Source organism: Trichosurus vulpecula, chromosome 3 (assembly GCF_011100635.1).
Source record: "Trichosurus vulpecula isolate mTriVul1 chromosome 3, mTriVul1.pri, whole genome shotgun sequence".
Taxonomy (NCBI): Eukaryota; Metazoa; Chordata; class Mammalia; order Diprotodontia; family Phalangeridae; genus Trichosurus; species Trichosurus vulpecula.
In genome coordinates, this window is record NC_050575.1 from 400,168,571 (window position 1) to 400,192,495 (window position 23,925).

The window sequence follows — 23,925 nt, forward strand, 5'->3', positions numbered from 1 at the left end:
TTTGCCCAAAGATCTCCAAAGTGGGGGGGGCCTTCACTGCCTCCAGAGGCAGCTCATTCCACATTTGGATAACTCTCTTAGTTAGAAAGTGGGTTTTTCCCCCTAGATATCAAGCTTACATTTGATTCTTTGGCAAATTCCACCCCATTGCTCACCCTTCTAACAACTCAGGCCAAACAGACCAAAATCTAATCCCTCTTTCGTATGAAACAGTAGCATTACCAATAGTCCTATATATAATCTGGAGAGCAAGGTATCCTCTCTGGGTCTCACAGAACCCTATGCTTTATTACTTCTAGGATTTCCTTTCTAAAGCTATTTGCCATAGTTTTCATTTTGAGAGCCACCACTTAAAAAGCAATATTCCTGCTTTGGGGCCTGACCTAAACCTCATCTTTGTGCTCTGCCTACAAAGCACCCCTGCTGGGTTTTCACGGCCAGTACCCAAAGGAGCCCTGCTTAGGGCTTCTGGTTCCAAGAGAAGGAATAAACAAGTTGTGCTAATTTTCCTCTCTTGGATACTGGGCTGGGGGTGGTCTGCAGAGCCTGGGTGTGAGAACGGTATTTGTCAGGTGTATAAGGGCCAATCAGCTGTCCCCAAAAAACAAATCAAAAAAACCCTCAAGGATGATTTTCCTACCCTGCAGGGAATATCTTGAAGGCACAGAGTCAAGATATTTTGTAGTTTCTTTTTGGCCTTCAGGTTTTTTAATACAAATGGCAAAGAGGTTCTGAGGACTGTAAAATGGCTATTACACAATTGAAGATTTTATTTTTCTCCTTTCGTGAAACCTCAGCAGGTTAAGATGTTCCCCTTTTTTTCTTTTTCTTCATTTTCCAGAGGCATTCGGTGATCCTGATGGCAACCCAATGGGTTTCAACCCAGCCCTGATTCTCTTGTGAAATCTTTTTATTTTTCTCAAATGTAAGCTGAAGAGCCCTGAATCCTGTCTCTTCCAGAGGTCCCCTGGGCTGGGCACAAGCCAAGCTCCCCCACTGCTTCTCTGTCATTCTTCTGCCCAGCCAGCCTCCCCAGCTCTCAGTGAATTTCCCATTTCCTTCCTCTATCAGCTCCTTTCCATTCTCCCATTGAATTTCATCGTATTGATTTTGGCCCATTTCTCAAAGTCATGCTGCATTCTAATTCCCTATTCAGCACAGCTGGGCTTCCAGTTCCACATCCTTCCCAAATTTGATTAGTAAAATTCATCCTCGGGGTTGTTAATGGAAATGCCTAATAACATCGGGCAGGGCTCTCCAAAGGGACTGGTTTCCTAGAACACTCTAAGAGCACTTGTCTTCTGCAGACGGCGTGTTCCCAGTAACTGCCCACAAGTGACTGTGGAAAAACACCAGCATCAATGAATTGTCAGACATTGGTTGCATCCAGATGGTGAAAGAGCAACAGGGCAACCGGACGGGTTTGGATCCAACAAAACAATGAATTGGGACTAGATCTGTCCCCCTTCGTTTGGGGCTTTCTGCAGCTGTAACTTTTGCCATGGAGATCAGGCTTGGCTCCCCTCAAAGCCTAGAAAAGATGAGCAGGCATAAGCCCGAGGAGGAGGGCTACTAACCAGCTAATCTTGAGCTATCATCAGCACACGGAGCAGTGCCAGATTCTGAAAAGATGACAGGAGGAGACCCAATGAAGGATGATTCATGAAACAAAGAAAGCCATGCACTCCATCAGCCAAGGTCCCCTGTCTCTAAGGAGAGAGCTCTTTACGTTGTATCAGGAAATCTCCATACGAATGCAAGGTGTTATTAGAAATGTTTGTTGTTGGATTGCTAAACAGAGTACATCAAGACCATAAGGCCCTAAAAAACCCAGGCCCCATGTTATTGTGAAAGGTGGAGCATGAAAGCAACTTGAGGAAGCTGGACATCCAGACTTCTGACACCTGTAACGTAATATTGACCTGGGTGCAGTAGGGGTGGCGGCAGTGAGAGGGAAAGGAAAAAAATTCCTTCTTTTACCTTTTTGATGATAAATACTGCCACTGGAACCCAAGAAGCAGAAATAGAAACTTTTATTTCATTTAACATAATTTAAATATCCATATATAGTCCCATCATCCAGTACCAGAAATCCAGGTGGCAGCTGGATTTGCTCAGGACAACCCACTTTTTTTTTTAATTGCAGTGAAGGCCTGAAGAAAAAAAAAAAAGAATTTCTTCTCCCAACTGGCCTAAATGTTTTCCTGTAAAAGGTCTCTTGTTGCTCATCAGGCAGAAAGGGGCAAGTGGAGACAGAGCCAGAGATAGATATGGAGCATCCAGGAGGAGGGCCTCCACGGGAAAGCTTTGTTTCCTATTTTTTTGGAAAATTAATGTGGGAAGCCAGAGGCCAGGGAGTTTGGAAATCTAGACAGCTCTTCCCAGACAGCCAAGCCCATAAGAAGCATCTGGTCAAGTTTTCCCCTGGCACCTGGGGGGGGCTCATGGGAGGGTGTGAGGGGGCTGTGCTAGAGGACCCTGGTACAGAGCTGGGCCTGGGTGGGACTTAGGGTGAGAAGTTCCTAAGAAGAAAAGGGCAGGGGCATGGCCTCCTGAAGGCACCTGGTCAGCCAGGGCAGGATCGGAGGGAGATGTGGAAACAATAATTCCTAAGATTTGGGTCTGAGGTCAAGGGCACAAAAATGCAAACAGCTGAAGGGAATGAAACAGCTGAACCTGAAGGTCTCACAGTGACCCCAAAGAATTCTGCCCTGGGACTGGAGGCCCATGGCAGGAATCACAGTCTGCTCTGCCCTCTACTGGTTATCTCGTGGAAATGGCCACCTTGCACCCAAAAACCTCTTAGGAGGGAGGGGGTTGCAGAGGCCCCCAGGATGTGGGCACAGTGCCTCCGAAGGGCATTACTGGCTCTCTGGTTGGGCAGGCGTGGCGGGCGCTGGACAGGTGCACCTTGCTTCCCCATTAGAATGGGCTGGAACCATAAAGCCAGGGTCATGACATTCCAAGAATTCCCTCCTCCTCCAAAGGCAGAAGGCTCATCCTCTGGCTGGCTGCAGGAAGGAGGGTCATGGACCAAAGGCCCGTCCCTTGCTGGCTCCCTCTCATTTTAACGGGAAAGAGAAGAATTTATTCCCAGATTTGCAGCGGACCTGTTCAGCCTGCACGCGCAGCAGTGGAGCAGAGTCTTCAAAGCCGTCCACGATTTCCTACAACACATCACAGCATACAAAGAGGTCCCTGACCCACAGCCCACCCAGAGGTGAAGCCTGGGGCCAAGAGCCCCAGAAGTGAGGACGTCCCCTTCCAGCCTCGGCCACCAATGATACCTGGAGGCTCTGAACACCCAACCCTTCAGGCCAGGGTGCTTCCTGGCTACCTACCCCTTTGGGGTTGGTTCTTTCACTTAGGCCAGGAAAACCTGCCCACTCCCATCTCCCCCAGGAAGGACTGCCCCCACCACCACATTGCCTCCCCAGCCAAGGTTCCCACCTGCAGCTCCTGGATGATCGACTCCTTTAGTGTGGATCGCACATCTCCAACACACCAGGCCAGGCTGATGTGGAAGGAAGGCTCCTAGGAGAGAGCGACAAGGACACACAGATTGCACAGTGGTCAGTGACAGCCCATCTCTGCGTCCACATAGGGTAGCCGCCTCCACTATGAAGGAGGGCCTGGCAGCCTGGGATTCCTAATGCAGGAATAATGCTGTAAGTTTAATCACTCAGCCCCAGAGAGAGGATGGTCCTTTGTTCTTCCTGTTTGGCTTGTTAATGGTAGGGTGTGGACAGAGCTAGGACTAAGCAGGTGAGCTGTCACTGCCACCAGACCAGCAAGGGCACAGGAACACAACCAGGACCTTTCAAATGGTTCCGTGTTTTTAATGGACATTTCTTCCCAACAGAAAATTCTACTCTCCACTACTCAACCTGCACATGTTGTGACAAAGACAGTTGCATTCCACACTCCAGGGGTTACAATGACGGACTATACATGGCGCTTTAAAGTTTGCAAAGCGCTTTACACATCTTAAATATCTTCACCACAACCCTCCCATTCTACAGATGTGGGAACTGTGTTTGAGAGGGCCAATGCCTTGGAGAATTTGAATCCGAGTCTTCCCGACTCCCGCTACAATAGGATTCACTGCACTTCCTGGGACAAGGAAGCCTCACTGAGGCAGGTAAAGCGCCCCACACCCCACGCGTGGCTTCCAAGCATGGCACGTCCAAGTCTGAGGGGGCTCGGGACCCCAGGGCGGGCTATATGGCCCTTGCTACTCCCTCTGCCATCAACCATGACCGAGAAGGGCCGGGGCAAGGCTCAACGGCCCTAGAACAAGTGAGAAGAGAGTTGGGCTGCAGAACTTGAACCCCTTCAGGACTCCCATGCTTGTGTGTGCTAGGGGAGACCACAAGAGAAGCACAGCTGGCCTTTTGTTTTTCAACAATGAAGACTCAGAGTCCCTAGTGGGCAGTCCCTCATGGCCCCAATTCCAGCCTCTGTTCAGGGTCTGTTCAGGGTTCAGAGCTTATCCCTGCTCTGGGTGAGGGTCAGGTGCCAGGAGCTTCGCTTCCCATGTAGCCCAGTGTCTATACTCTGATGGGGGTAGGCGGTGGGGAGGGGAGGAAAGGAACTGCACCATCACCCCACAATGTCCACAGGGTGCAGATCACCCAGCCAGATTCATCCCAAGTGACCTCAGAGGGTTTTTTTTATGCCTTTTTCACAGAATGTGTGGGTTGGAAGTCCAAATGAACTATTCACTTCTTTTGTTTAAACCACACCTAGTTTACAGGGACATAGAAGCATCTCACCTTGTAGAAAGTTGCCAGGTCAAATTCCTCCATTACTCTGTCCACTTCTGAGACCAAGTCTAGAAACTGGGTGTGCCCCGCAGTGACCTCTAACCCAATGAAGGTCCTGGGCAGAGAAAAGGGGTGGAGAGCATGAGGTCAGCTAGACCTGGACAGGGAGACTGCTGGGTCCCAAGTGAGACCCTGAGACTCCAGAGAGCCAGACAGGAGGGAGGGCTGGACCTCAACTGGTGCACGAATGACTCAGTCAGTCAACTAGCATTTGTAAAGTGCCTACTAATACCAGGCAATATACTAAGTGCTGGAGATACAAAGAAAGAACCCCTTACCCCCAACACACAAAAATCTAGTCTCTGCTTTGACAAAACTGACTGTTTCTGCTTGTTGGCACCCAGTGGCGTGGGCAGCTTGGTTTAAAGCTTGGATAATACTAATCTATCACATTTGTTTAGCACCTTCAACTTTTCCCAAGTGTCAGAAACACAACTACCTTGTGAAATAAGCAAGGTGGATGTCATCCCACACCCCACTGGACAGCATCAAGAGGCTGATGAACCTCCCCAAGAATGCCCAGTTACTGGGAGAAGGAGGCCAGGGGCCACTTCCTCCCCCTTCTAGTCTCGGGACATCCCTATTGTCCCATGCTGGTTCAAGGCACTCTCAACTAAGCAGGTGACTCTTTTTTTTAAAGCTTCAGGGTCAACAACTGATCTAAACATTCAGAAAGAGGGGCCTGACACAGAATGCCCATTCTACATCTCCAGAGCAGTCCTGGTGTGGTGCTTGCATCAGAATACCTACACCCACAGCCACACCCATAGCCACAGCCACACACACCTTGTCTTCTCTTGATTTGTGTAAACCTTCACCTGGTTAGCTGTGAACAAGAACCTGAAATTTAAGAGAAAAAAAAATCATTTTCTTAGAATAGGAAAAAGCAAGCAGGAAAATGAATCTAGTATTACATAATAATACCGGATTCTGGAGTCACTCGGAAGCCGGGCACCTGACTTCCTACCTCTGTGCTCGGCTCAGGATCCCCAGTCCTGCTCTATGCACAGTCAAATAAAGCCTAGAAAGGCAATTCATGGGGAAGCTTATCTGTAGGCAGGAAGGACTCAATCCTGCTGGTATCATTTATATCTGTTCTGACCCCTAGAAATAGGATTGTGGGAGAACCGCCTCTTAACTCTCTCATCAGATTTCAATAAACAGTGAAAGGCTGGATTTTATGAGTGGATCCATGGAAGCAGAAGATGTCTCATCTACGATTAGCAAATAATAATGTATAAAAGAATAATTTGTTCCTTGGAGATTAACAGAAATAGATATTAAAGATTTCATTTGGATAAAGGATTATCAGGGAGATAAGGACAAATCTGTCTTAACTTGTAACAAAAGTTATATGAAATTACATGTTTGCATCTTCACACACACACATACGCAAGCACACGTATGTGTTTCTATGCATGAAAACATATTATCAATATAAACCAAGAAAAGGCAGAGTAAGTAAAGGAATCTCAGGGTCAGGAGGAGTGAGCATTGGAGATCAGAAAACAGGGGATTACCCCACAGGGATTACCAGCTCCTCCAATAGTCACACAGAAACAGGAAAGAGCCAAATAAAGTAGGGCATTCCATCTTAAGGCTTTGTTTGTTCTACTTGTACAAAGCAACAAGCCTGAGAGAGACAGGCCGGAGTCTTGCCCTCGGTGATAAACCAGGCTCTGAGTCTTGGGAAGCCCCATCGTCAGTGGTGACATTACCAGGCCGAGTGGGGGGGGGAATGCAAGCCGCATTGGGAGGAGGGGTAGGACACGTGATGTTCTCACTGACTTGATAACCATTCGCTGTTTCTAGAACCCAACCAATGTCATTCATTGAGTCCAGTGAGATCTTGGGATCCTTGTCCAGGGCTCCAACTGCACACTGGGACACTGATATGAGGGGACGGCAGGTAGATAAAGAATTCTTTTCTAGGCCTCTTCTTCCTCCACTCTTGTCAACAGACAGGGCTCTGCTTATAAGTAGGGAGAAGCCTAGATGCAACAATTTTGGGGTATGCCAGGAACACTCCTCAATCCCCCCCAAATCTACTGACCTCGACCTGACACAGAACCTAAAGTTCTCACACTGGTTTTTGCATAACTCACAAATGAAGCGGTTCTCACTACCTTTGGGACAATCCCTTGCATTCTGATCTCTGACTTCTGACTCGCCTCAGCTTCACTGTCTTTTCTTTGTCTAACGAAACACAATGCTCCCACATGCTTGTTAGAGATTCATTCCTTAGGCTTTGGGAACCTTTAGGTCCCATTTAGAACATAAACACTGCGATTTGGCCAACATATCTGTGGGGTGAGGGGGTGAGAGTGTGTGAGTGTGAGTGCATGTGTGAGAGTGTGAGTGTGTGTGTGGGTGTGTGTTGGGGGTGGGTGGGGGCCGAGGTGACAAAGGCAATTTCTGTCCATCTTTCTGCTACCTGCCAACGTAATTCCATCAAGCCCTGTGGGTTCCCATAAAATGTTAAGTTCTGTCTACATCCTTTGGCTCTGGGGAATAAGAGGCCTGGGAAGTATCCAAGGGGGCTGAAAGTCCTTGTTTTTTTTTGCTGATTCCTAGGATACTCCCAAGACTCCAGACCCAGGATCAAACAGAAAAGACAGAGAGGAGAGAGAGAAGATGAAGGTGCGAGGGGAAAGAAACGCACCTGTGGAAAGAGGCCATGCGGCTCTTCAGGGACTGCACAAACGGAGTGATCCAATGGTACCGCAGGATCACACTCTGTGACAGACTGATGTGGAACTCCTCCATCTTTACTAGTCTGGGCAGGACCCTCTGGGCCTGGGTCATGAGAAGGTCAAGCAGGTCAAAAAAATCTTCCTTCGCTTCATCTGGAAAGGAAGGAAACAGAGGGAGCCGTTTTCTCAGCGTGGGACCCTCAGTGAACAAATGAACACAATCCTAGGCCAGAAAGATTACTTTTCTTCTCCCTTTTCACAAAGAAGTCACTTAGAAGGCAAACCATGTTTATTTAACTCAAAGGGTGTCAAGTACAGCATGTCACTGAAGACTGATGAAAAGACAGCCTCTCAAAAAAGGAAGTGACCTATGTGAGGTGGCCCTGTCATGCTATCCCAAACCAGCTCCCAGACAGCCTGAGGTCCCATTGGGTGGCCTGCCTGTGACGCTGGAAAATGCTGCATACTCAGGGAGGCCTGCAAAGATGACTTCAGGGCATCAAGTCTGAGTCCAGGCCAGATGTTGGAGAAATCTCAGAGTTATTTGCTCAAAAAATGACAACCTTATAAGGATCCACTGCCCTGGCTTGCCTCACTCAGCAAATACTGAAAAGGCTCCTCCCAGGACCTCTGCCCCCTCCCAGGCTGGGGAGATCTGCTGTCACTTACAGGGGACCCAGACATGGGTAGCCCAAATACCCCTTTCGTGGGGGAAGGTTCGGATTCTGCCACCATGTTTTTCAACGTCATCCACAATCCCATCTTCTGGATCTGGAAACATGTTCAAGACGCTGTCTGGAATGGGCAGCCGACGGGGAGGGGGAGGGGGAGAAGGACGGTGATGTCTGCAGAAGTAAAAACATGGAGTATACACATTGATCTTTACCCATGATTGATCCCCTATATCTCTGTCAACAAGAAAAAAGTACTTTCCTTCCTGGGCATGTGCTCAACCGTCAATGTTGGGGATGAGGAGCCAGGCCAGAGAAAGGGAAGGTACTGAGGGATGGGGGAATGCTGTGCTTTAAACATCCAGAATGTCTGAGGCTGGGCAAAGGGCAAGGTTTCCAAGGCAATCCCGGGGATGCAAATATTCTGTTTAAGACACTCCTACTCCATTTTGTTATCCAAGCTTGGAATCCAAGAGGTGTGGAGGATCTGGTTTGAATAATCTGTATTCAGTCTATGAGCCTGGGTCACTCCTGGGGTGCTGGGCCCCTTCCTCTGCAGAGCTGACCATCTCTGGTACAAAGAGGCACATAAGCCTCATCGGGCCCAACTGACCCTTTAAGGGGACCTAAGGACCCTCTTTCTGCTGCGGGGCTTGTCGGGGTGGCTTCAAAGAGAACTGCCTTCCTAGGATGGACTCCTGATTAAACCAACCCTAACAGGTCCCATTCCCCGTCTCTCTTCCACAGGCACTGAGTCATAGCCAACAGAACGCTGACTCTTCCTAGGGTGAGGAAGACCTGGATTCCAATCTCACCCCAGACACGGAATAGCTCCAAAGGCTGTAACCCCTCATCGCCAGGGGGTTGGGCTCGTGGCCCCGGGCCTCTTCTAGTTCTTCATCAGCGCTGGGGCATGCATGTATGCATGCATTCATTCATCCCTCTGTGCCAGAGAACAAGACAAGAGGTCCCTGCCCTCATGGAACTCACTCTCTAGTTGGGGAATGAGGCTCAAATGCACGTCATTTTAATGCATAAAATTAAAAGATCTGTGTTAGCAGAGGGGGCAAAAGAGGGCTTCTGGTCTGGGGTGGGGGTGGGGAATAGGGGAGGGCATCATGGAGAAGGCGACATTTGAGTTGGTCTTTAAAGGACGGGGAGGAACTCGGCATAGGGGCGAAGCTGGGCTCGGCCTTCCCGCCTCCGCAGCGGATTCAGGGTCCAGCCTCGGCGCCCCCTTCCCCAAGGAGCTCGGAAGCTGCGAACCGCCAAGGTGCGGCGGCAAGGGGGGAGGGGGGGGGGGCGCAGAGGCCGTCCTTTCCACAGCGCGCCTGCGCCAACTCCCTGCTCCCCCGCCCCCCGCCAGAAAATTACTTCCGGTTCCGGGGGTGGGGCCCCCGTTTGTTTCTCCCTTCCCGGCCGGAAAAACGGCTTCCTTTCAGCGCCTACTCAGGCGGCTCCTCACCCACGGCTGCCGCCCTCCTCGGGCTCTGCACTGGCCCTGGGCCCAGGCCCATCCTCATCCTCGCCTTCTGAGCCGCTGTTGTTGCTACTGCTGCTGCTGCTGTAGCCCACCAGGAGTGCTGCGCTCATGGGATCTTCTTGCTCCCGGGCACGACGAGTGCCCCGCTCATTCCCTTCCCCCTGGAAACCTGGGCCCGCCCCCCGGAAGTTCCGCCTCCAAGAGCCCGCTTGGCCCCCCCCCCCCGCCCCCTTCGCTCCCTTACTTATCGGGGGAGATCAAACCGTTATGAGTCTCGCTATTCTCACCTCCTCTGCCCTCCTCCTTCCTTCGCTCCTCTGCTTCTCCTCCTCTCCCGCTCTTCCTTGTCTCCTCCCCCTTCCATCTCTTCCCTCTCCATCCCCCCCTTCCTCCTCCCTTTCCCATTTTTTTCCTCCCTTTCCTCTTCTCCCCCTTCTCCCGTCTTCCTTCTCCCTTCCCCCTTCTTTTCCTCCGTTTCCTCTTCACCCCTCTTCCTTTTTCCCGTCTTCTCCCCTCCCCCTCCTTTTCCTCTCCCTCTCTTCCCGCTTCCTTCTCTCCTCTCTTCTCTCCTTCTATTCCCCCTTCCTCTTCCTCCTTTTTTCTCCTCCCTTCTCCCCTCTTCCTTCTCTCCCTCTTCTTCCCTACTCCCTCTTTCCTGCCTCATCTTTCCTCCCCTCTCCCACCAACTCTCTTCTCCCCTCCTTTCCTTCCTTCCCCCTCTGCCCTCTCCAGCCCATATCTCTTTTCCTTACTTTTACTCTTCTTCCTCTCTTCCTCCCTCCTCCTTTCTCTTCCCCCCCATCTCTGTCCCTCTCTCCTTTATCGGAGGCTTGTGGGACATCCACAGGTACAGCAGGTGAGAGGCAGCTTTTGAATCAGGAAGTACTGAGTTCAAGCCTGCACCTGGCCCATACTAGCTCTGTAACCACGGTCAAGTCTCAACCTCCCAGTACCTCAGACAAATACCCAATCAGTCAAAAAGCATTTTAAACCTGTTACATTGTAAGTGCTTAGAGACAGCTAGGTGGCTGAGTGGAGTGATAGCACTGAGCCAGGATCAGGAAGAATGAGTTCAAATCCTGCCTCAGACATTTAAGTGACCCTGGGCAAGTCACTCAACTCTGCCTGCCTCAGTTTTCTCAGTTATAAAAATGAGAATAATAACAACTACCTTGCAGGATTGTTATGAGTGTAAAGTGCTTAGCACAGTGCCTAGTGTAGAGCAAGCTTTTAATAAATACTAATTTTCCTCCCCACTAGACACTGAAATACAAGCACAAAGAACGAAACAATCCCTAATCTCAAGGAGTTTGCTTTCTAATGGAGGCAGACAAGTAGACATAGAAATAGACAAACATCAGAGATAGCTGGCGAATAAACACCAAATTATACAATCGTTAGGCAAAGAGGGCACCGGAGCTTGGAAAAACTCAGGTATCGATTCTTCAAGAACTCAGAGTTTTTATTAGTCGCAGAGCAGGTAACAATCTGCATTGGCAGAGGAAGTTTCCTATACAGATGGTCTGGTAAAAAGTATATGTATTTATACATATATATGTATATATATATTATATATATATATGTATATATATATTATATATATATATATATATATATATATATATATATATCAACTTATATGCGTATTCCTCCCCCAATAGAATGTAAGTTCCTGTTTTTTTGGGCAGGGAGGGCAGGAAATGTTTCAGTTTTTGTCTTTGTGCCTCCAGCACTGAGTATAGCGCTTGACACCATAATAGGTGCCTGGTAAATGCCTGTTGATTGATTTGGACTGGCTCCTCTTTCTGACTTGACTATTTCTGTCCATATCACCCTGTTTTAGGTTTATCTTTCTCTCTTCCCTCACGTTTTCCTCTAGTGTCCAATCAGAAAGAGCTTGAGACTTGGACATGGGTTCACATCTTGGCTGCAAAATTGACCACCTGTGTGACCACAGACGAATTGTTTTGAATCTCAGTTTTCTCATCTGTGGAATAATCTATGAGGTCAGAATCACAGAATTTTTATCTCCAACACATACCTCAAAAGAGTTCTCTCCGCAATGTACCAGACAAGTGTCCATCCAGCTTCCCTCCAAAGACTCCAGTGAGTCTGCACTGCAGCAACACGTTCCACTTCTGGGGAGCACTAATTGTTAGGACGTTCTTCTTTATATCAAGCTTGAATTTAGTCCTTTTCAAATTCCCATGATTCTGTTAGTTGAGCCCCAATAGCAAAGGTGCTGTGATTCTTCTAGCTTGAGCAAGCCTCAGACAATTGTTGCTTCCAACTTCTTTCCTCCCACTCTCTTAACTCTCCACAATCCAGTTTTTGATATCATTATTCACCTGAAACTGCTCTCTCCAAAGTAACACATGATCTCTCAACTGCCAAATCTGACGGCCTTTTCTCGATCCTCATCCTTCTGTCTTAGACATCACCCTCTTCCTTTTGTTATTCTCTTACTCTCTAGGTTTTCATGACATAGTTCTCCTGCTTCTTCTACTTGTCTGATTGATCCTTCTCAGTCTCTTTTGCTGGAATTTCATCCAGGGTGTGCCCACTAACTATGAATGTCCCCCAGAGCTCTGTCCTCTCCACTTCTCCCAATTTACTCCATCTGGCAATCTCATCATTCAAAGATCATCTCTATACAGAGTATACTCAGATGTATCCAGCCCTAACCTTTCTCCTGAGCTCCATGAGGGAAGATATGACATTTAGATTTTGCCTTTGAATTAATTTGTAGGATGCTAGGTCTTAGAGCCGGAAGGGACCTGAGAGACTCTCATTTTACACATACTGAAATGGAGACCCAAAGATGGCAAGTAATATGCCTTGGATTATAACTTTTGCCTGGAATATATAAGCATGTGAGTTTTGAGAACATCTCATAGGTAAGAGACAAGCCAGGAGATGGCTTTCAAAGATAAATTGGTAAAGCTTTATCCAAGATAAAGCTATTATTAATAGCTTTTGTTTTCATGTCAACCACATTTCCCATTGTACCTTCTGATTCCAGAGAGATATCTCTTATAATGAAGAATTTACCACTGGTAGTACAGAAATTTAAGAATACCTTGTAAGACCAAGTTTCATCAGTTGATGCAGTACATTTTTTTTTATCTACAAAGCAAAGAAAATAAACATTGCAGGATAAAAATTTTTATATCAAACTAAAATGATACTAATTTTTGCATCAGTTGACACACCTGGTCTTCTAGTGTTAGAAAAAAAGAGGAAGAAAGGGGAAAAATGTCCATGAAACTAATCAATATGTCAAAAAAGTCTGATGTTGTGCATAACATTACACCTCTATGCAAAGAAATGGGAAAATATCTTCTAATGTCTCTTCATGGGACCAACCGTGGCCATTATAATTTTGCACTGTGCAGTTTCTATTGTTTTGTTACTCTTTTCATATATCTTGCACAGTCCTTGTGTAAGTTACCTAGCCTTGTTCTTTTCCATTTTTTTATGATCTCTTTGGGATACAGACCTAGCAGTGGTATTGCTGGATCAAAGTTTTTAGCACAGTTTTATAGCCCTTTGGGCATAGTTCCAAATTGCTCTCCAGAATGGTTGGATCAGTTCACAACTCCACCAACAGTGCATTAGTGTTCCAGTTTTCCCACATCTTCTCCAATATTTATTATTTTCCTTTTCTGTCATATTAGCCAATCTGATAGGTGTCAGGTGGTTCCTCAGAATTGTTTTAATGTGCATTTCTCTAATCAGTAGTGAGTTAGAGCATTTTTTTCATGACTGTAGGTAGCTTTAATTTCATCTGAAAATTGCCTGTTCATATCCTTTGACCTTATTAGCCTTGTTTCTACTTTATTTTGTATCAGCCTATAGGAGTCTTTCCCTGTTTCCCATGGCACAGGAATATTCCATTACATTTATGTACCAAAACTTGTTCAGCTATTCCCCAGTTTCCAGTTCTTTGCTAACACACAAAAGTGTTGCTATAGATATTTTTGAGTTTTTATAGGGCCTTTCTTTTTGTCAGACTTCCTTAGAATACATGCGTAGCAATGGGATATCTGAATTAAAGGGCATAAATATTCTACTTGCTTTCTTTACATATTCCAGAGTGGTTGTACCAATTATTCACAGCTTCACCAACTATTCATTAATATTTCCATCTCTCCACTATTTCTCCAATATTGACTCTATCTATTTTTGACTAATTTACTGGGAATGAAATGGAACCTCAGGGTTTTGATTTTCATTTTCCCTTTTATTAGTGATTTGGAGCATTCTTTTATATGGTTGTTTATAATTTGCATTCCTTTTTTTTTGAGAACTGTGTACATAACATTTGACCACTTGTCTAGTCCGGAGTTGCTTTTGGTCTTACGCATTTCTGTTAGTTTTCTGTACTTCTTGATATCAGACCCTTATCAGAGGCTTAGGGAAATAGAAGGGTAAGTCAGAGATATACCAGGATAAGAGGATAGAAATTTAGAATTTAAATTCTAAAACCCTGGTTATTTTCCTTCTCTTTGTGTGTTGTGTTGTATTTGCCTGGTTTTACTTTGTATTTATGTCCCCAGTGCCTAGCACAGGGCACGAACATATTAAATATTTGCTAAATTTAATTTTAAAAATTTTCTTTTGACTATAAAGTATCTCCAGAGTTTTTAACTGAGGCAAGCATCAAGATAGACATTCTCCTGGGCTAAAAGAGAAACTAAAGGAATTTTGGTGATAGCTTTTTTTGGGGGTGGTGGTGATGTTAGAATCCCTAGAACCTGGGAATACAATGGTCAGGACTGGTAACCTAGCTAGCAGGACTGATTTCTTGTTACTCACTTGGTGTGCAGTTCCTAAGTGGGGGGTCACTGACAAAAGTCAACATTGGTATAGGGAAACAGGTACAGTAATTGAGTTTCCTGAATTATGAAATTAGGGGGTTGGATCACATGACCTCTCTGGTTCCCTGTAGCTCTCCACCTACCATCCCATGATCATTTCTTTGCTGTGATGACTTCGTAGAACCCTTCTGTGAAAGCGATCCAGTGATGTCTCTGTCGAATTTATCCTCAATAACGGGGGTCCTGTAGAACCAGAACACCGTGCCTCTGGAAGCACCCCATCATTAGCAAAAAGCTAGAAAGAAATTATGTCCTCAACATGTGGGATAGGGCAACAAGGTTGTGGTAAATGGAATATTATTGTTCTTTAAAACATGATGATATAAATAATTCAGAAAATTACGGGAATAAGAGCTAGCATTTATATAGCGCTTCATAGTTTGGAAAGCACCCTATTTGTAGAGCGGTATTTGTACCATCTCATTCTATCCTCACAACAACCCTGGGACTTAGTTTCTATAATTACCATTCTCATTTTATAGGTGGGGTAAACTAAGGCAGGCAAGTTAAAAGACTATCTACTGTGCTACCTAACTGCCTCTAATACATGTTTAATTGATATAGACCAAAGAAAGCCAAACTCAAAAAGCCGTAGGAGAGGCAACAAAGTGTCATGGCAGAAACCCAGCTTGATTTGGAGTCCAAAGCCTGGCGTTCCAATTCCGCCGAGCTCTGTCACTCCCGAGACTCCCTTGATTTCAGTTTGCTTAGCTGTAAATGAGGAAGGGGCTGATCAGATGGTCTCAGTCCCTTCCAGCCCGAGGCTTTGGATCCTATGATTCTGAGTCAGCTCCCTCTCCTCTAAACGAGGGGCTGCTGGGGACCCTCTCTACCCTACATCTGCGATCCGAAAAATGCAAAGACAATGCTGTCTCCGAATGACCTGAGGTCAAACCCATGTACTTTCTGTTCACAAACAGCAAAGAACAAAAATAGAAAGTAGCACCTAAAGTGGAGAGTTCCCAGCGATCGGGACGACGACAACGAGATTTAGGTGCTTTTGCGGAGCCTTTTTATGGGAAAGTACCTTGAGGCTGTGGGTAAGTCAGTAACTGACCCGTCCAGAGCAGAGGCAGCCACGAAAACGTGTTTTACTTGGGTGAGTGAGTGGCTGGGAAGCCCCTGCCAAGATCGTACAAGACCGAGCCACGTGCACGCGGAGGGGGCGGGGAGAAGCCCTCCCTCCCTCCCTCTCCAGGAGTCGGCACTGCGAAGTAGGCGGGACCTGGGCGGGACCGAGGGCGGCCCTCGCTGTTTCCCCGCCCCCTCCTCGCGGCCTGCGTCACCGCCGGGTGCCCGGCAGGGGGCGGCCTCGCCTCCTGGGCCCCTCGCCGCGCTCCTCGCCTCCCGCTCCTCCTCCTTCCCCTTCCGCGGCCCCGCCTCCGGGCCCCGGCCGGCCCCGCGCCCGTCACTCACCCGGGCTTGCACACTCACTCACACTCACGCTCGCCTCGCACGCTCGCCCTCGCCCTCCGCCCCCGCCCCCGCTCCCGCCGACACCGCCCCCCGGTCCGGAGCCGGCCGGACCCCCAGGCCCCACCCGGGACCCGCCGCCGCAGCAGCCGCCTCCACAACTACGCGAGGCCGGGGATCGGGAGGGACCCGCAGGCCGCGCCCCCGACCCCGGCCTGGCCCGGCCCAGCCCCGGCTCCGACCCGGGCCGCGGAGGAGGAGGAGGAGGACGAGGAGGGGGAGGAGCCGGAGTAAAGGGCGGCGAGGGAGGGAGCAGAAGGGGGAAGCGATCCCCGGACCCCCGGCAGGCCCCAGGTGAGCCCAAGAGGGGACCCCGGGGCCCAGCGCCCCCTCCCCTCCTCTGCGCCGCAGCCCCCCGCCCTGGGGAGGTCCCAGCCCCCCAGAGAGAGAGAGAGACCCGGGACCACGGGGAGAGGCCCTGCCCCCCGGACAGATCCCAGCCCCAGGAGAGACCCGGGACCCCGGAGAGAGGCCCTGCCCCCAGACAGAGACCCCAGCCCTAGGAGAGACCCGGGATCCCGGGGAGAGGCCCTGGGAGACTCTAGCCCTGAGAGAGACCCCAGCCTCAGGAGAGACCCCGGACCCCGGGGAGAAGCGCTCGGAGACCTTAGCGCTGAGAGAGACTTGGCCCCTCGAGAGAGAGAGATACCAGCCCTAGAAGAGACCCAGGACTCCGGGGAGAGGCCCAGGGAGACTCTAGCCTCCGAAGAGACCCTGGCCTCAATGGAGACCCAGCCTAGGAAGCATCCTGGTCTCCAGAGAGACCTCATCCCCCAGAGAAACCCCAGCCTCTAGTGAGACTCCAGTCCCCAGGGAGATCCCATTCTTGGAGAAACATCTTTCAGCCCTCTATCTTCCCACCTACTGTCCCTTACTCTCCAGCCCCTTCCTCCATATCCCCATCCTCTCTCCCCAACGCCTTCTTCACTCATCTCCCTCCCCATAACCTTCACCCATGTCTCCCCCTCCCCAGTTCCATCTCTCCCCATCCCCTTTCTCACTCATCTGTCTCACATTTCCTGTAATCCTTTTTATCTCTTGACCCAGTCTACAAACATCCCCTTTCCTAATATCACTCCAAACCTAATTCCTTCTTTCCCCCTCCTCATTTTTCCAGAGTCCTTTGACTCCCCCCCCCCCCAATAATCCCTTGCCTACGCCCCTTCCCAAGCCCAGTTCCTGCCTCTTTGGAACTTCCTGCCTGCCCAAGGCCAGAAAGGAAACTGTCCTTAGGAAAGGCAGAGAAACCGAGCCCACATTTCCCTGGAGTAAACTGGCAGGAGGTTCTACTGTGGTTTGTTATCTGGTTCCCCCTCCAAGGAGTTAGCCAGGAAAAACCCCAGGCTTGTATCCAGGGGGAGTGGAGGCCCCCGTTTTGTACTGTTAATTGTGACAGATAATTTGGGGGTGGTGTGAATGGGGTAGTGGTAAAGCTTTGCTCCCTCCTTTAAAAAAACAAAAAACCCTACCCCTTTCTCCCAGGCTTTCTGTGGAGGGGTTGTTGTCTGTGTTTATTGAATTCCTTGTCCCCTGTTTTTGATTCTGTCCGAATGGCAGCTCAGCTGGGCAGGGCAGGGCGTGGGGGCTGGGGAGCTGAGTATCAGCTTTCACTGGGATTCAAAGGGAAAGAGAAAAGGATTCTGGAGGGGTGGGTGTGTGAGGCTGGGTTGTACCTTTTCAGAATGCTTCAAATAGAAGCTTGTCCAGCCGCTTAGAGGCATCCCCTGTTAGCCATAGGCTTTCCCAGGGTTAAATTCTGAACTGGTGTGTTTATTAAATAGGGGAGAAAAGGTATGTGTAACCTCAAGGTTATGACAGACTGAAAAGCCAAGATGTTGAATAGAGGAGAATGTTTGTGTTGGAGCAGATCTCTCAGAACTCAGGCTTTCCTGTGCTAGGTACTTCCTTTAATTCTCTTTCCTGGGAAGTTTGGAATTTTGAGTGGGTGGTCGTCTGGACTTTAATTCTTTTCCTCCCTCCCCACTCCCCAGCCTCCTACTTGCTGCTGCCTTCTGGCACCAAAACTAGGCAAGGTTGTGTTCAGTTGCCGATTTCTTTTTGCAATCCCGTCCCCACCACCACCCACAGATATTAGGGAGATGAGAATGAAGTCAGGGATTTGTGTTTTTCCTTCAGAACTGAATGAGAGTATTGCAGTTAGGGGTCTTGGGAACCCCCATATGAAAGGGTACAGGGCATCTGCCTTGAAAGAATTTGACCACTCAGGTTTTCTTTCAAGTAGCGAGATTTATTTTAACACCAGTTTGGCAAGCAAGGTTCCTAGTAAACCTGCAGTATTATGTCACCCATAGGAGTGGGTAAAGCCGTTAGTGAGTTTGGAACTTAATGGGGGTAAGTAGTACTTATTTGCAAGAAAAGACTATGAGAATATCTGGATGGGTTTAAGGGGTGGCAAATAGCCTGGAGGGCTCAGGTGCCACAGTGAGAGGAGTTTAGTGGTCAGAGAGCCACTGTGAAAGGGCAGTTAAAAGGATTATTGGGTATCTAGGCAGACTGGGATGGACCAGATGCCTCAGGTGAAACTCTAGTGTGGGAAAGTCTGGGGCTTTTAGGGGTTCAGGTCCCATAACCCCATCAGGAGGTCAAACTGGCTTTGAAGGAAAAACGCCAGAACTATAAAATGGGTAGTATGTGAAGCCATAGAAAACCTGAAATTGGAGAATGTTTACATCTTATTGTAATTGTGGTGGTCTCCCCATTTGAAATCTCTTCCCATACAGTTGTTACTTTAAAACTGCCACAAAGTGATGAGTTAACCATTAGTCTTCACTTGACATTTCCTGTCCCTTTTGGGGGACTCCATCAAGTTGTATAAATTTAATGTTAGGATAGGGAGCCGGTTTCTGGAGAAGGTTATCCTCCTTTGCTCTGGGTCGCATTTTTCTTCCTATGCCAAAGAGGCAAATTAATAGACTGTTGGCCTCTTTATTACATCAAAGTGAGGCACACCAAGCCAGAAGCCACTCTAGTTTGGTATCAGTCTTGGTTTAATTAGAAAGGCTAGGACATTTTCTAGAGAGAACAGGATTGTGGCATTGGATATACCTTGAGCCTTGGCCATAGGATCACAGAGTCTAGAGCAGAATGGGATTGTGAAGATCATCGAGTCTGTCCTCCTGCTTTTGCAGTGGACAAGTCTATACTGTAGGAGGCCAGGCAGCCTCACCTAGTAAGTGGAGCAAGCTTTACTGATTAGCATTTCAGACGTGTTCATTTAAATCGGGGCATCACCTTGGCTCAGGTCCTGTGGATTTTCAACTCAGTTCAGCCAAAGTCCCTCACTGTGGAGAGACGGTCTGTGAAGTCAAGATCCAGGCTCTTGTTTGGCAGAGCCGAAATTGGGGTGGCATGCCGGCTTTGAAGGTGTTTCTTTGCCCCATAGCTTAAATTCTATTATTCTAGCAAAGGCAATTTGGATCCCAGATCTTTAGGAGATGGAGCTAAAAGGCCCCAATATTCTCCAGAGTCTTTCCATCTCCCCTAATAGAGAATGAGAAGAGGAAAGAGGCAAGGACTTCTGATTGTCACCAAATCAGCCCAGACCTTCATTTGTAAAACAGCTGATTTAATCAGGCAGGAGAGAAGTGTAAAGGGAATCTGTGTGGGCTGCAGAGGAAGCTGCTGGGAGGCAAGGCCAGCGTGCTCTGGCTAGAGGATGGTGAAATGAGGGCATATGTCAAGGCAGCCACTCTCAAGCTTAGAGTGAACTCCTTTGGTAACCGCTGAGGAGAGTGGATCTCATGGCCTCCTAAGCCTGTCCCTACTCCCTGACATGAGTTTTGTCCTAGTACCGGCTACTGGCTGTGATCTTTAGGTAAACTTTCTTTTTATTTAATCAGGTGGATGGAGGTAGAGTGATAGGCAGCTGACTGCCCTGTGATATTCAGATTTTTCTAAGTTCCTGTCATTTGACTGTGTTTTCTCTCTTCCCTGCAGAACTCTTCATCGTAGGAGCCAAGCTCTCCTCGCTCACCCTGTCTGGCACACCACAGATTAGGCAGTCTTTGCTGGTCAACTACAGGACACTGGACCATTTGGTCAGTGACTTGAGAATTAGCTTAAGAAGGAACATTCTCCTGTGCCTCTGATGTCGTAGAGAGTTAGCTCTGGACCGAGGCTTCTGCCCCTGACTACACGTGGGCAACTCTTTCTGTGTGTTGAGTCACGTCAAGCGGGAAGCTGAAGCCGTTACTGTCCAAACCCTGTTTCTTCTTCCCAAGCATGTCAGAAAGCTGGCAGCAACAGCCTCCCCCACCGGCCCCCCCACAGCAGCCTCCACCTCCCCCGCAGCAGCAGCAGCAGCAGCAGCAGCACCATGCCGAGCCTCCCCCCACCTTGGCAGAACACTCGATCCCGCCAAGCGCAGCGGAGAACCCCCTGGGCTGCGCTGTCTACGGTATTCTTCTGCAGCCGGACCCCAACTTACAGCACCACCAGCACCCCCCCTTGCAGGCCCCGGCGGAGCCCACCCACAAATGCGGGGTGTGTGGCCACGACCTGACGCACCTCTCCAGCCCCCACGAGCACCAGTGCCTGCCCGGCCACGACCGTTCCTTCCAGTGCACTCAGTGCCTGAAGATCTTCCACCAGGCCACTGACCTCCTGGAGCACCAGTGCATCCAGGTGGAGCAGAAGCCCTTCGTGTGTGGTGTGTGCAAGATGGGCTTCTCGTTGCTCACGTCCTTGGCGCAGCACCACAACGTGCACAGCGGCAGCGTGATGAAGTGCTCCATCTGCGAGAAGACCTACAAGCCGCCCGAGCCCGCGCAGCCCACGCCGGCGCCCGAGCCAGTGGAGAAGCCGTACAGCTGCTCCATCTGCCAGAAGCCCTTCAAGCACCTGTCGGAGCTGTCACGGCATGAGCGCATTCACACAGGCGAGAAGCCCTACAAATGCACGCTGTGCGATAAGAGCTTCAGCCAGTCGTCCCACCTGGTGCACCACAAGCGCACGCACAGCTCAGAGCGGCCGTACAAGTGCACCGTGTGCGAGAAGACCTTCAAACACCGCTCCCACCTGGTGCGCCACATGTACGCGCACTCCGGCGAGCATCTCTTCAAGTGTCCGGCCTGCGAGCTGCACTTCCGGGAGTCCTCCGAGCTGCTCCAGCACGCGTGCACGCCAAGCGGAGAGCGGCCCTTCCGCTGTGGAGAGTGCCAGAAGGCCTTCCGCAGGCCCTCGGACCTGCGGCAGCACGAGCGCACGCATAGCGAGGAGCGCCCCTTCCAGTGTGACCTGTGCCAGATGAGCTTCAAGCAGCAGTACGCGCTGCTGCGGCATCGGCGCACACACAAGACCCCCGGCGCCTCCCCCGAGCCCTTCAAGTGCGCCCTGTGTGAGAAGGGCTTCGCGCAGCCAGGCCACCTGGTCTACCACCAGCACGTGCACAGTCTTGAGAGCATCTTCAAGTGCGGCGTCTGCCAGAAGGGCTTCGACCAGTCCTCGGAGCTGCTACGGCACAAGTGCTCCCAGAGCGCCGAGCGCCCCTTCAAGTGCACAGTGTGTGCCAAGGCCTACAAGCGTGCCTCGGCCCTGCAGAAGCACCAGCTGGCCCACTGTGCCGAGAAGCCCCTCCGCTGCACGCTCTGTGAGCGCCGCTTCTTCTCATCCTCCGAATTTGTGCAGCACCGCTGCGACCCCGCCCGCGAGAAGCCCCTCAAGTGCCCGGACTGCGACAAGCGCTTCAAGTATGCCTCGGACCTGCAGCGGCACCGGCGTGTGCACACCGGGGAGAAGCCCTACAAGTGCCCCTCCTGTGACAAGGCCTTCAAGCAGCGTGAGCACCTCAATAAGCACCACAGTGTGCATGCCCGTGAGCAGCAGTACAAGTGCATGTGGTGTGGGGAGCGCTTTCTGGACTTGGGACTGCTGCAGGAGCACAGCACCCAGCACACCGCAGAGGGGGCCTATCAGGTGGCCGCCTGTCTGCCCTGAGCAGCTGGTGCCTGGGCACTGAGGCCAGCCTACCTACCAGGCCTTCCTCCTCGCTGTAGTGGTCTGCACTGTACAGTGTCTTCAAGGAGGTGTCGGTGAAACCACTGTACTATAGGGGGACACCCTCATCTCCCCCTCTGTCTGCAGCTCAGAGCCTGAGCTGACCTGGGCAGCTCAACAAGCTTCCCCCCTTCCCCAGCAACAGCTTTGCAGCCTTCTAGTGGCACTGGCCCTTTGGGCCAGTTAGCTCCCTCTCTGTGAGAGAAATTCAGAGCCACACCGGATCAGAAACCAATCTTTTCCTCTTCCCCAGCCCCTAAAAGTGGAAGACCAGCCTGCCAGGCCCTTCCTGATTTTTTTCAGCCTAAATAGAAATGAAACTGGGCCATAAAGAACAGTCCTGTGGCCTGTGAGAAGATTGCCAGAGTGCTTGCTGATACGGAGAGGTCTGCTTTTACCATGGCACTGGGTTGATGGTGTGTCCCCATGGCAGGGGAATCCATGGCAAGGGTACCTCCTCCGCTCTTGTCAGCTCCAGAAGGAAGAACCAAACAGAAGCAATTGGCTGCAGAGGTCAGCCCTGTAGGAGGCTGGTGGCTGTCCATTGGAGTTGCCACAAGGGCACTGTTTATGACCATTTGTTCAAATAGGAAACAAGACAGAGGCTCCCTTAGCATTGGGAGAAAAGGTTGAGAGCCTTTCCTGATGGGGGAGGAAGCTTCTGTCTTCTGAGGGTTAAAAGATCAATTTCTCTATTTTAAGGGCAGCTTACTCTCCGGCCATTTTGGGGTTGCTTAGCACTTCATCATATGCCATCTTAAAGTGGCAGACCTTTGCTGGGCAGGAGCACTGTGTACAATGACCAGAATGTGTGGACACTGCAGGTGATGAGGAAACATCAGAGGGCAGAGAATGTCACCAATGACTTTTGTTTTTGTTTTTTGCAGGGCCATCAGTTCTCCTGCCATTTTCTTATTTAAATAACAATGTTAGGAGGCTTCTAGTCAGATTGAATGGGTGGGAGCTAAGCTTCACCCAATGCTTGTCCTCAGTCAAGACTAGGTTGGTAGTGATGGGGAAGGGCAGACTTTCAAGGGAGAGTCTGGTTGAGGTATCAGGAGTGAGCATTGTCCCTGGGTAGTCCTTCTGTCACTTGACCCCTTCTTTCCTTTCCGTGTGAATGATTCTATTGAGTCGAGACAGGAAAGGAGCATTCCATAGCCAGCAACCTAGGTGGCCCTATTTGTCTAAGCTCATGCAGCCCCTGTTGTGGATGTCACATGACCAAGGATGCTTCAGTCAATGTCTGGACACTTCCTGGGTCAGAGAGGTGGTTCCTGGAGTTCTCTCTGGCTGCTTGTGGGGTGTTTTGAGTCTTTGGGGGGAGGGGGGAGGGGCAGGGAGTAGAGGATGGGGAGGAGTAGAAGAAGGGGAAATGGATATTTAAGTGGAGCAAAGACAAATAACCAACCTAATAACCACATGGCCAGAGCCAGCCCCATGCATGCTTCCTGCCATATTTAATGGTATGGTTGGCCTCTCAGCTTCTCTTCTGAAACCATTTGTCCAGACTGACTGGTTAGAGATCAAGCTGGGCCTACTCATGCCCCCAAGAGAATACCAGGAAATTTGATGCAAACTGGGAGAAAGACTAAAAGTTTTGTTTTTTAACCAACATCCCACTCTCCTCACTCTTGGTCTACCTGTCCATGGTCCTGGCACTTGAAAGAGGACCAGAAGCAGTTTGATCAGGGGGTCTGACAGTGGAGCTGTCCTTGCTCTCAGCTTTAAGGAGTGTAAAAGGAAACAGACCTCCTCCTCCTCCTCCTCCTCTTCTCCATGAGCCCCACTTCCAGGCCAGCCCTCAGGGAGGGGCTCCTCCTCCCCATTTGACTGTTAAGCTCTTTGTACTTTACGCTGCCTCCAGAGACATAGAACTCGACC

The 23,925-nt window shown here is 49.7% G+C and overlaps 3 protein-coding genes across 3 annotated transcripts; 2 read left to right on the plus strand and 1 right to left on the minus strand.

The window, feature by feature from the left end:
* Positions 1 to 2,015: 2,015 nt before the first annotated feature.
* Positions 2,016 to 9,822, minus strand: USB1 (U6 snRNA biogenesis phosphodiesterase 1). The gene is made up of 7 exons (XM_036751123.1): positions 9,656 to 9,822; positions 8,189 to 8,364; positions 7,489 to 7,672; positions 5,613 to 5,666; positions 4,776 to 4,881; positions 3,451 to 3,534; positions 2,016 to 3,167 (listed from the first exon to the last, which is right to left on the minus strand). The coding sequence occupies exons 1-7, from the start codon at positions 9,781 to 9,783 to the stop codon at positions 3,063 to 3,065; spliced, it is 837 nt and encodes a 278-aa protein (XP_036607018.1). The 5' UTR covers positions 9,784 to 9,822; the 3' UTR covers positions 2,016 to 3,062.
* Positions 9,782 to 16,821, plus strand: LOC118842692 (basic proline-rich protein-like). The gene is made up of 3 exons (XM_036750082.1): positions 9,782 to 9,885; positions 15,752 to 16,320; positions 16,460 to 16,821. The coding sequence occupies exons 1-3, from the start codon at positions 9,782 to 9,784 to the stop codon at positions 16,819 to 16,821; spliced, it is 1,035 nt and encodes a 344-aa protein (XP_036605977.1).
* Positions 16,228 to 23,339, plus strand: ZNF319 (zinc finger protein 319). Its single transcript, XM_036751403.1, has 2 exons — positions 16,228 to 16,320; positions 19,984 to 23,339. Exon 2 carries the CDS (start codon positions 20,269 to 20,271, stop codon positions 21,979 to 21,981), a length of 1,713 nt encoding a protein of 570 aa, XP_036607298.1. The 5' UTR covers positions 16,228 to 16,320; positions 19,984 to 20,268; the 3' UTR covers positions 21,982 to 23,339.
* Positions 23,340 to 23,925: the final 586 nt, after the last annotated feature.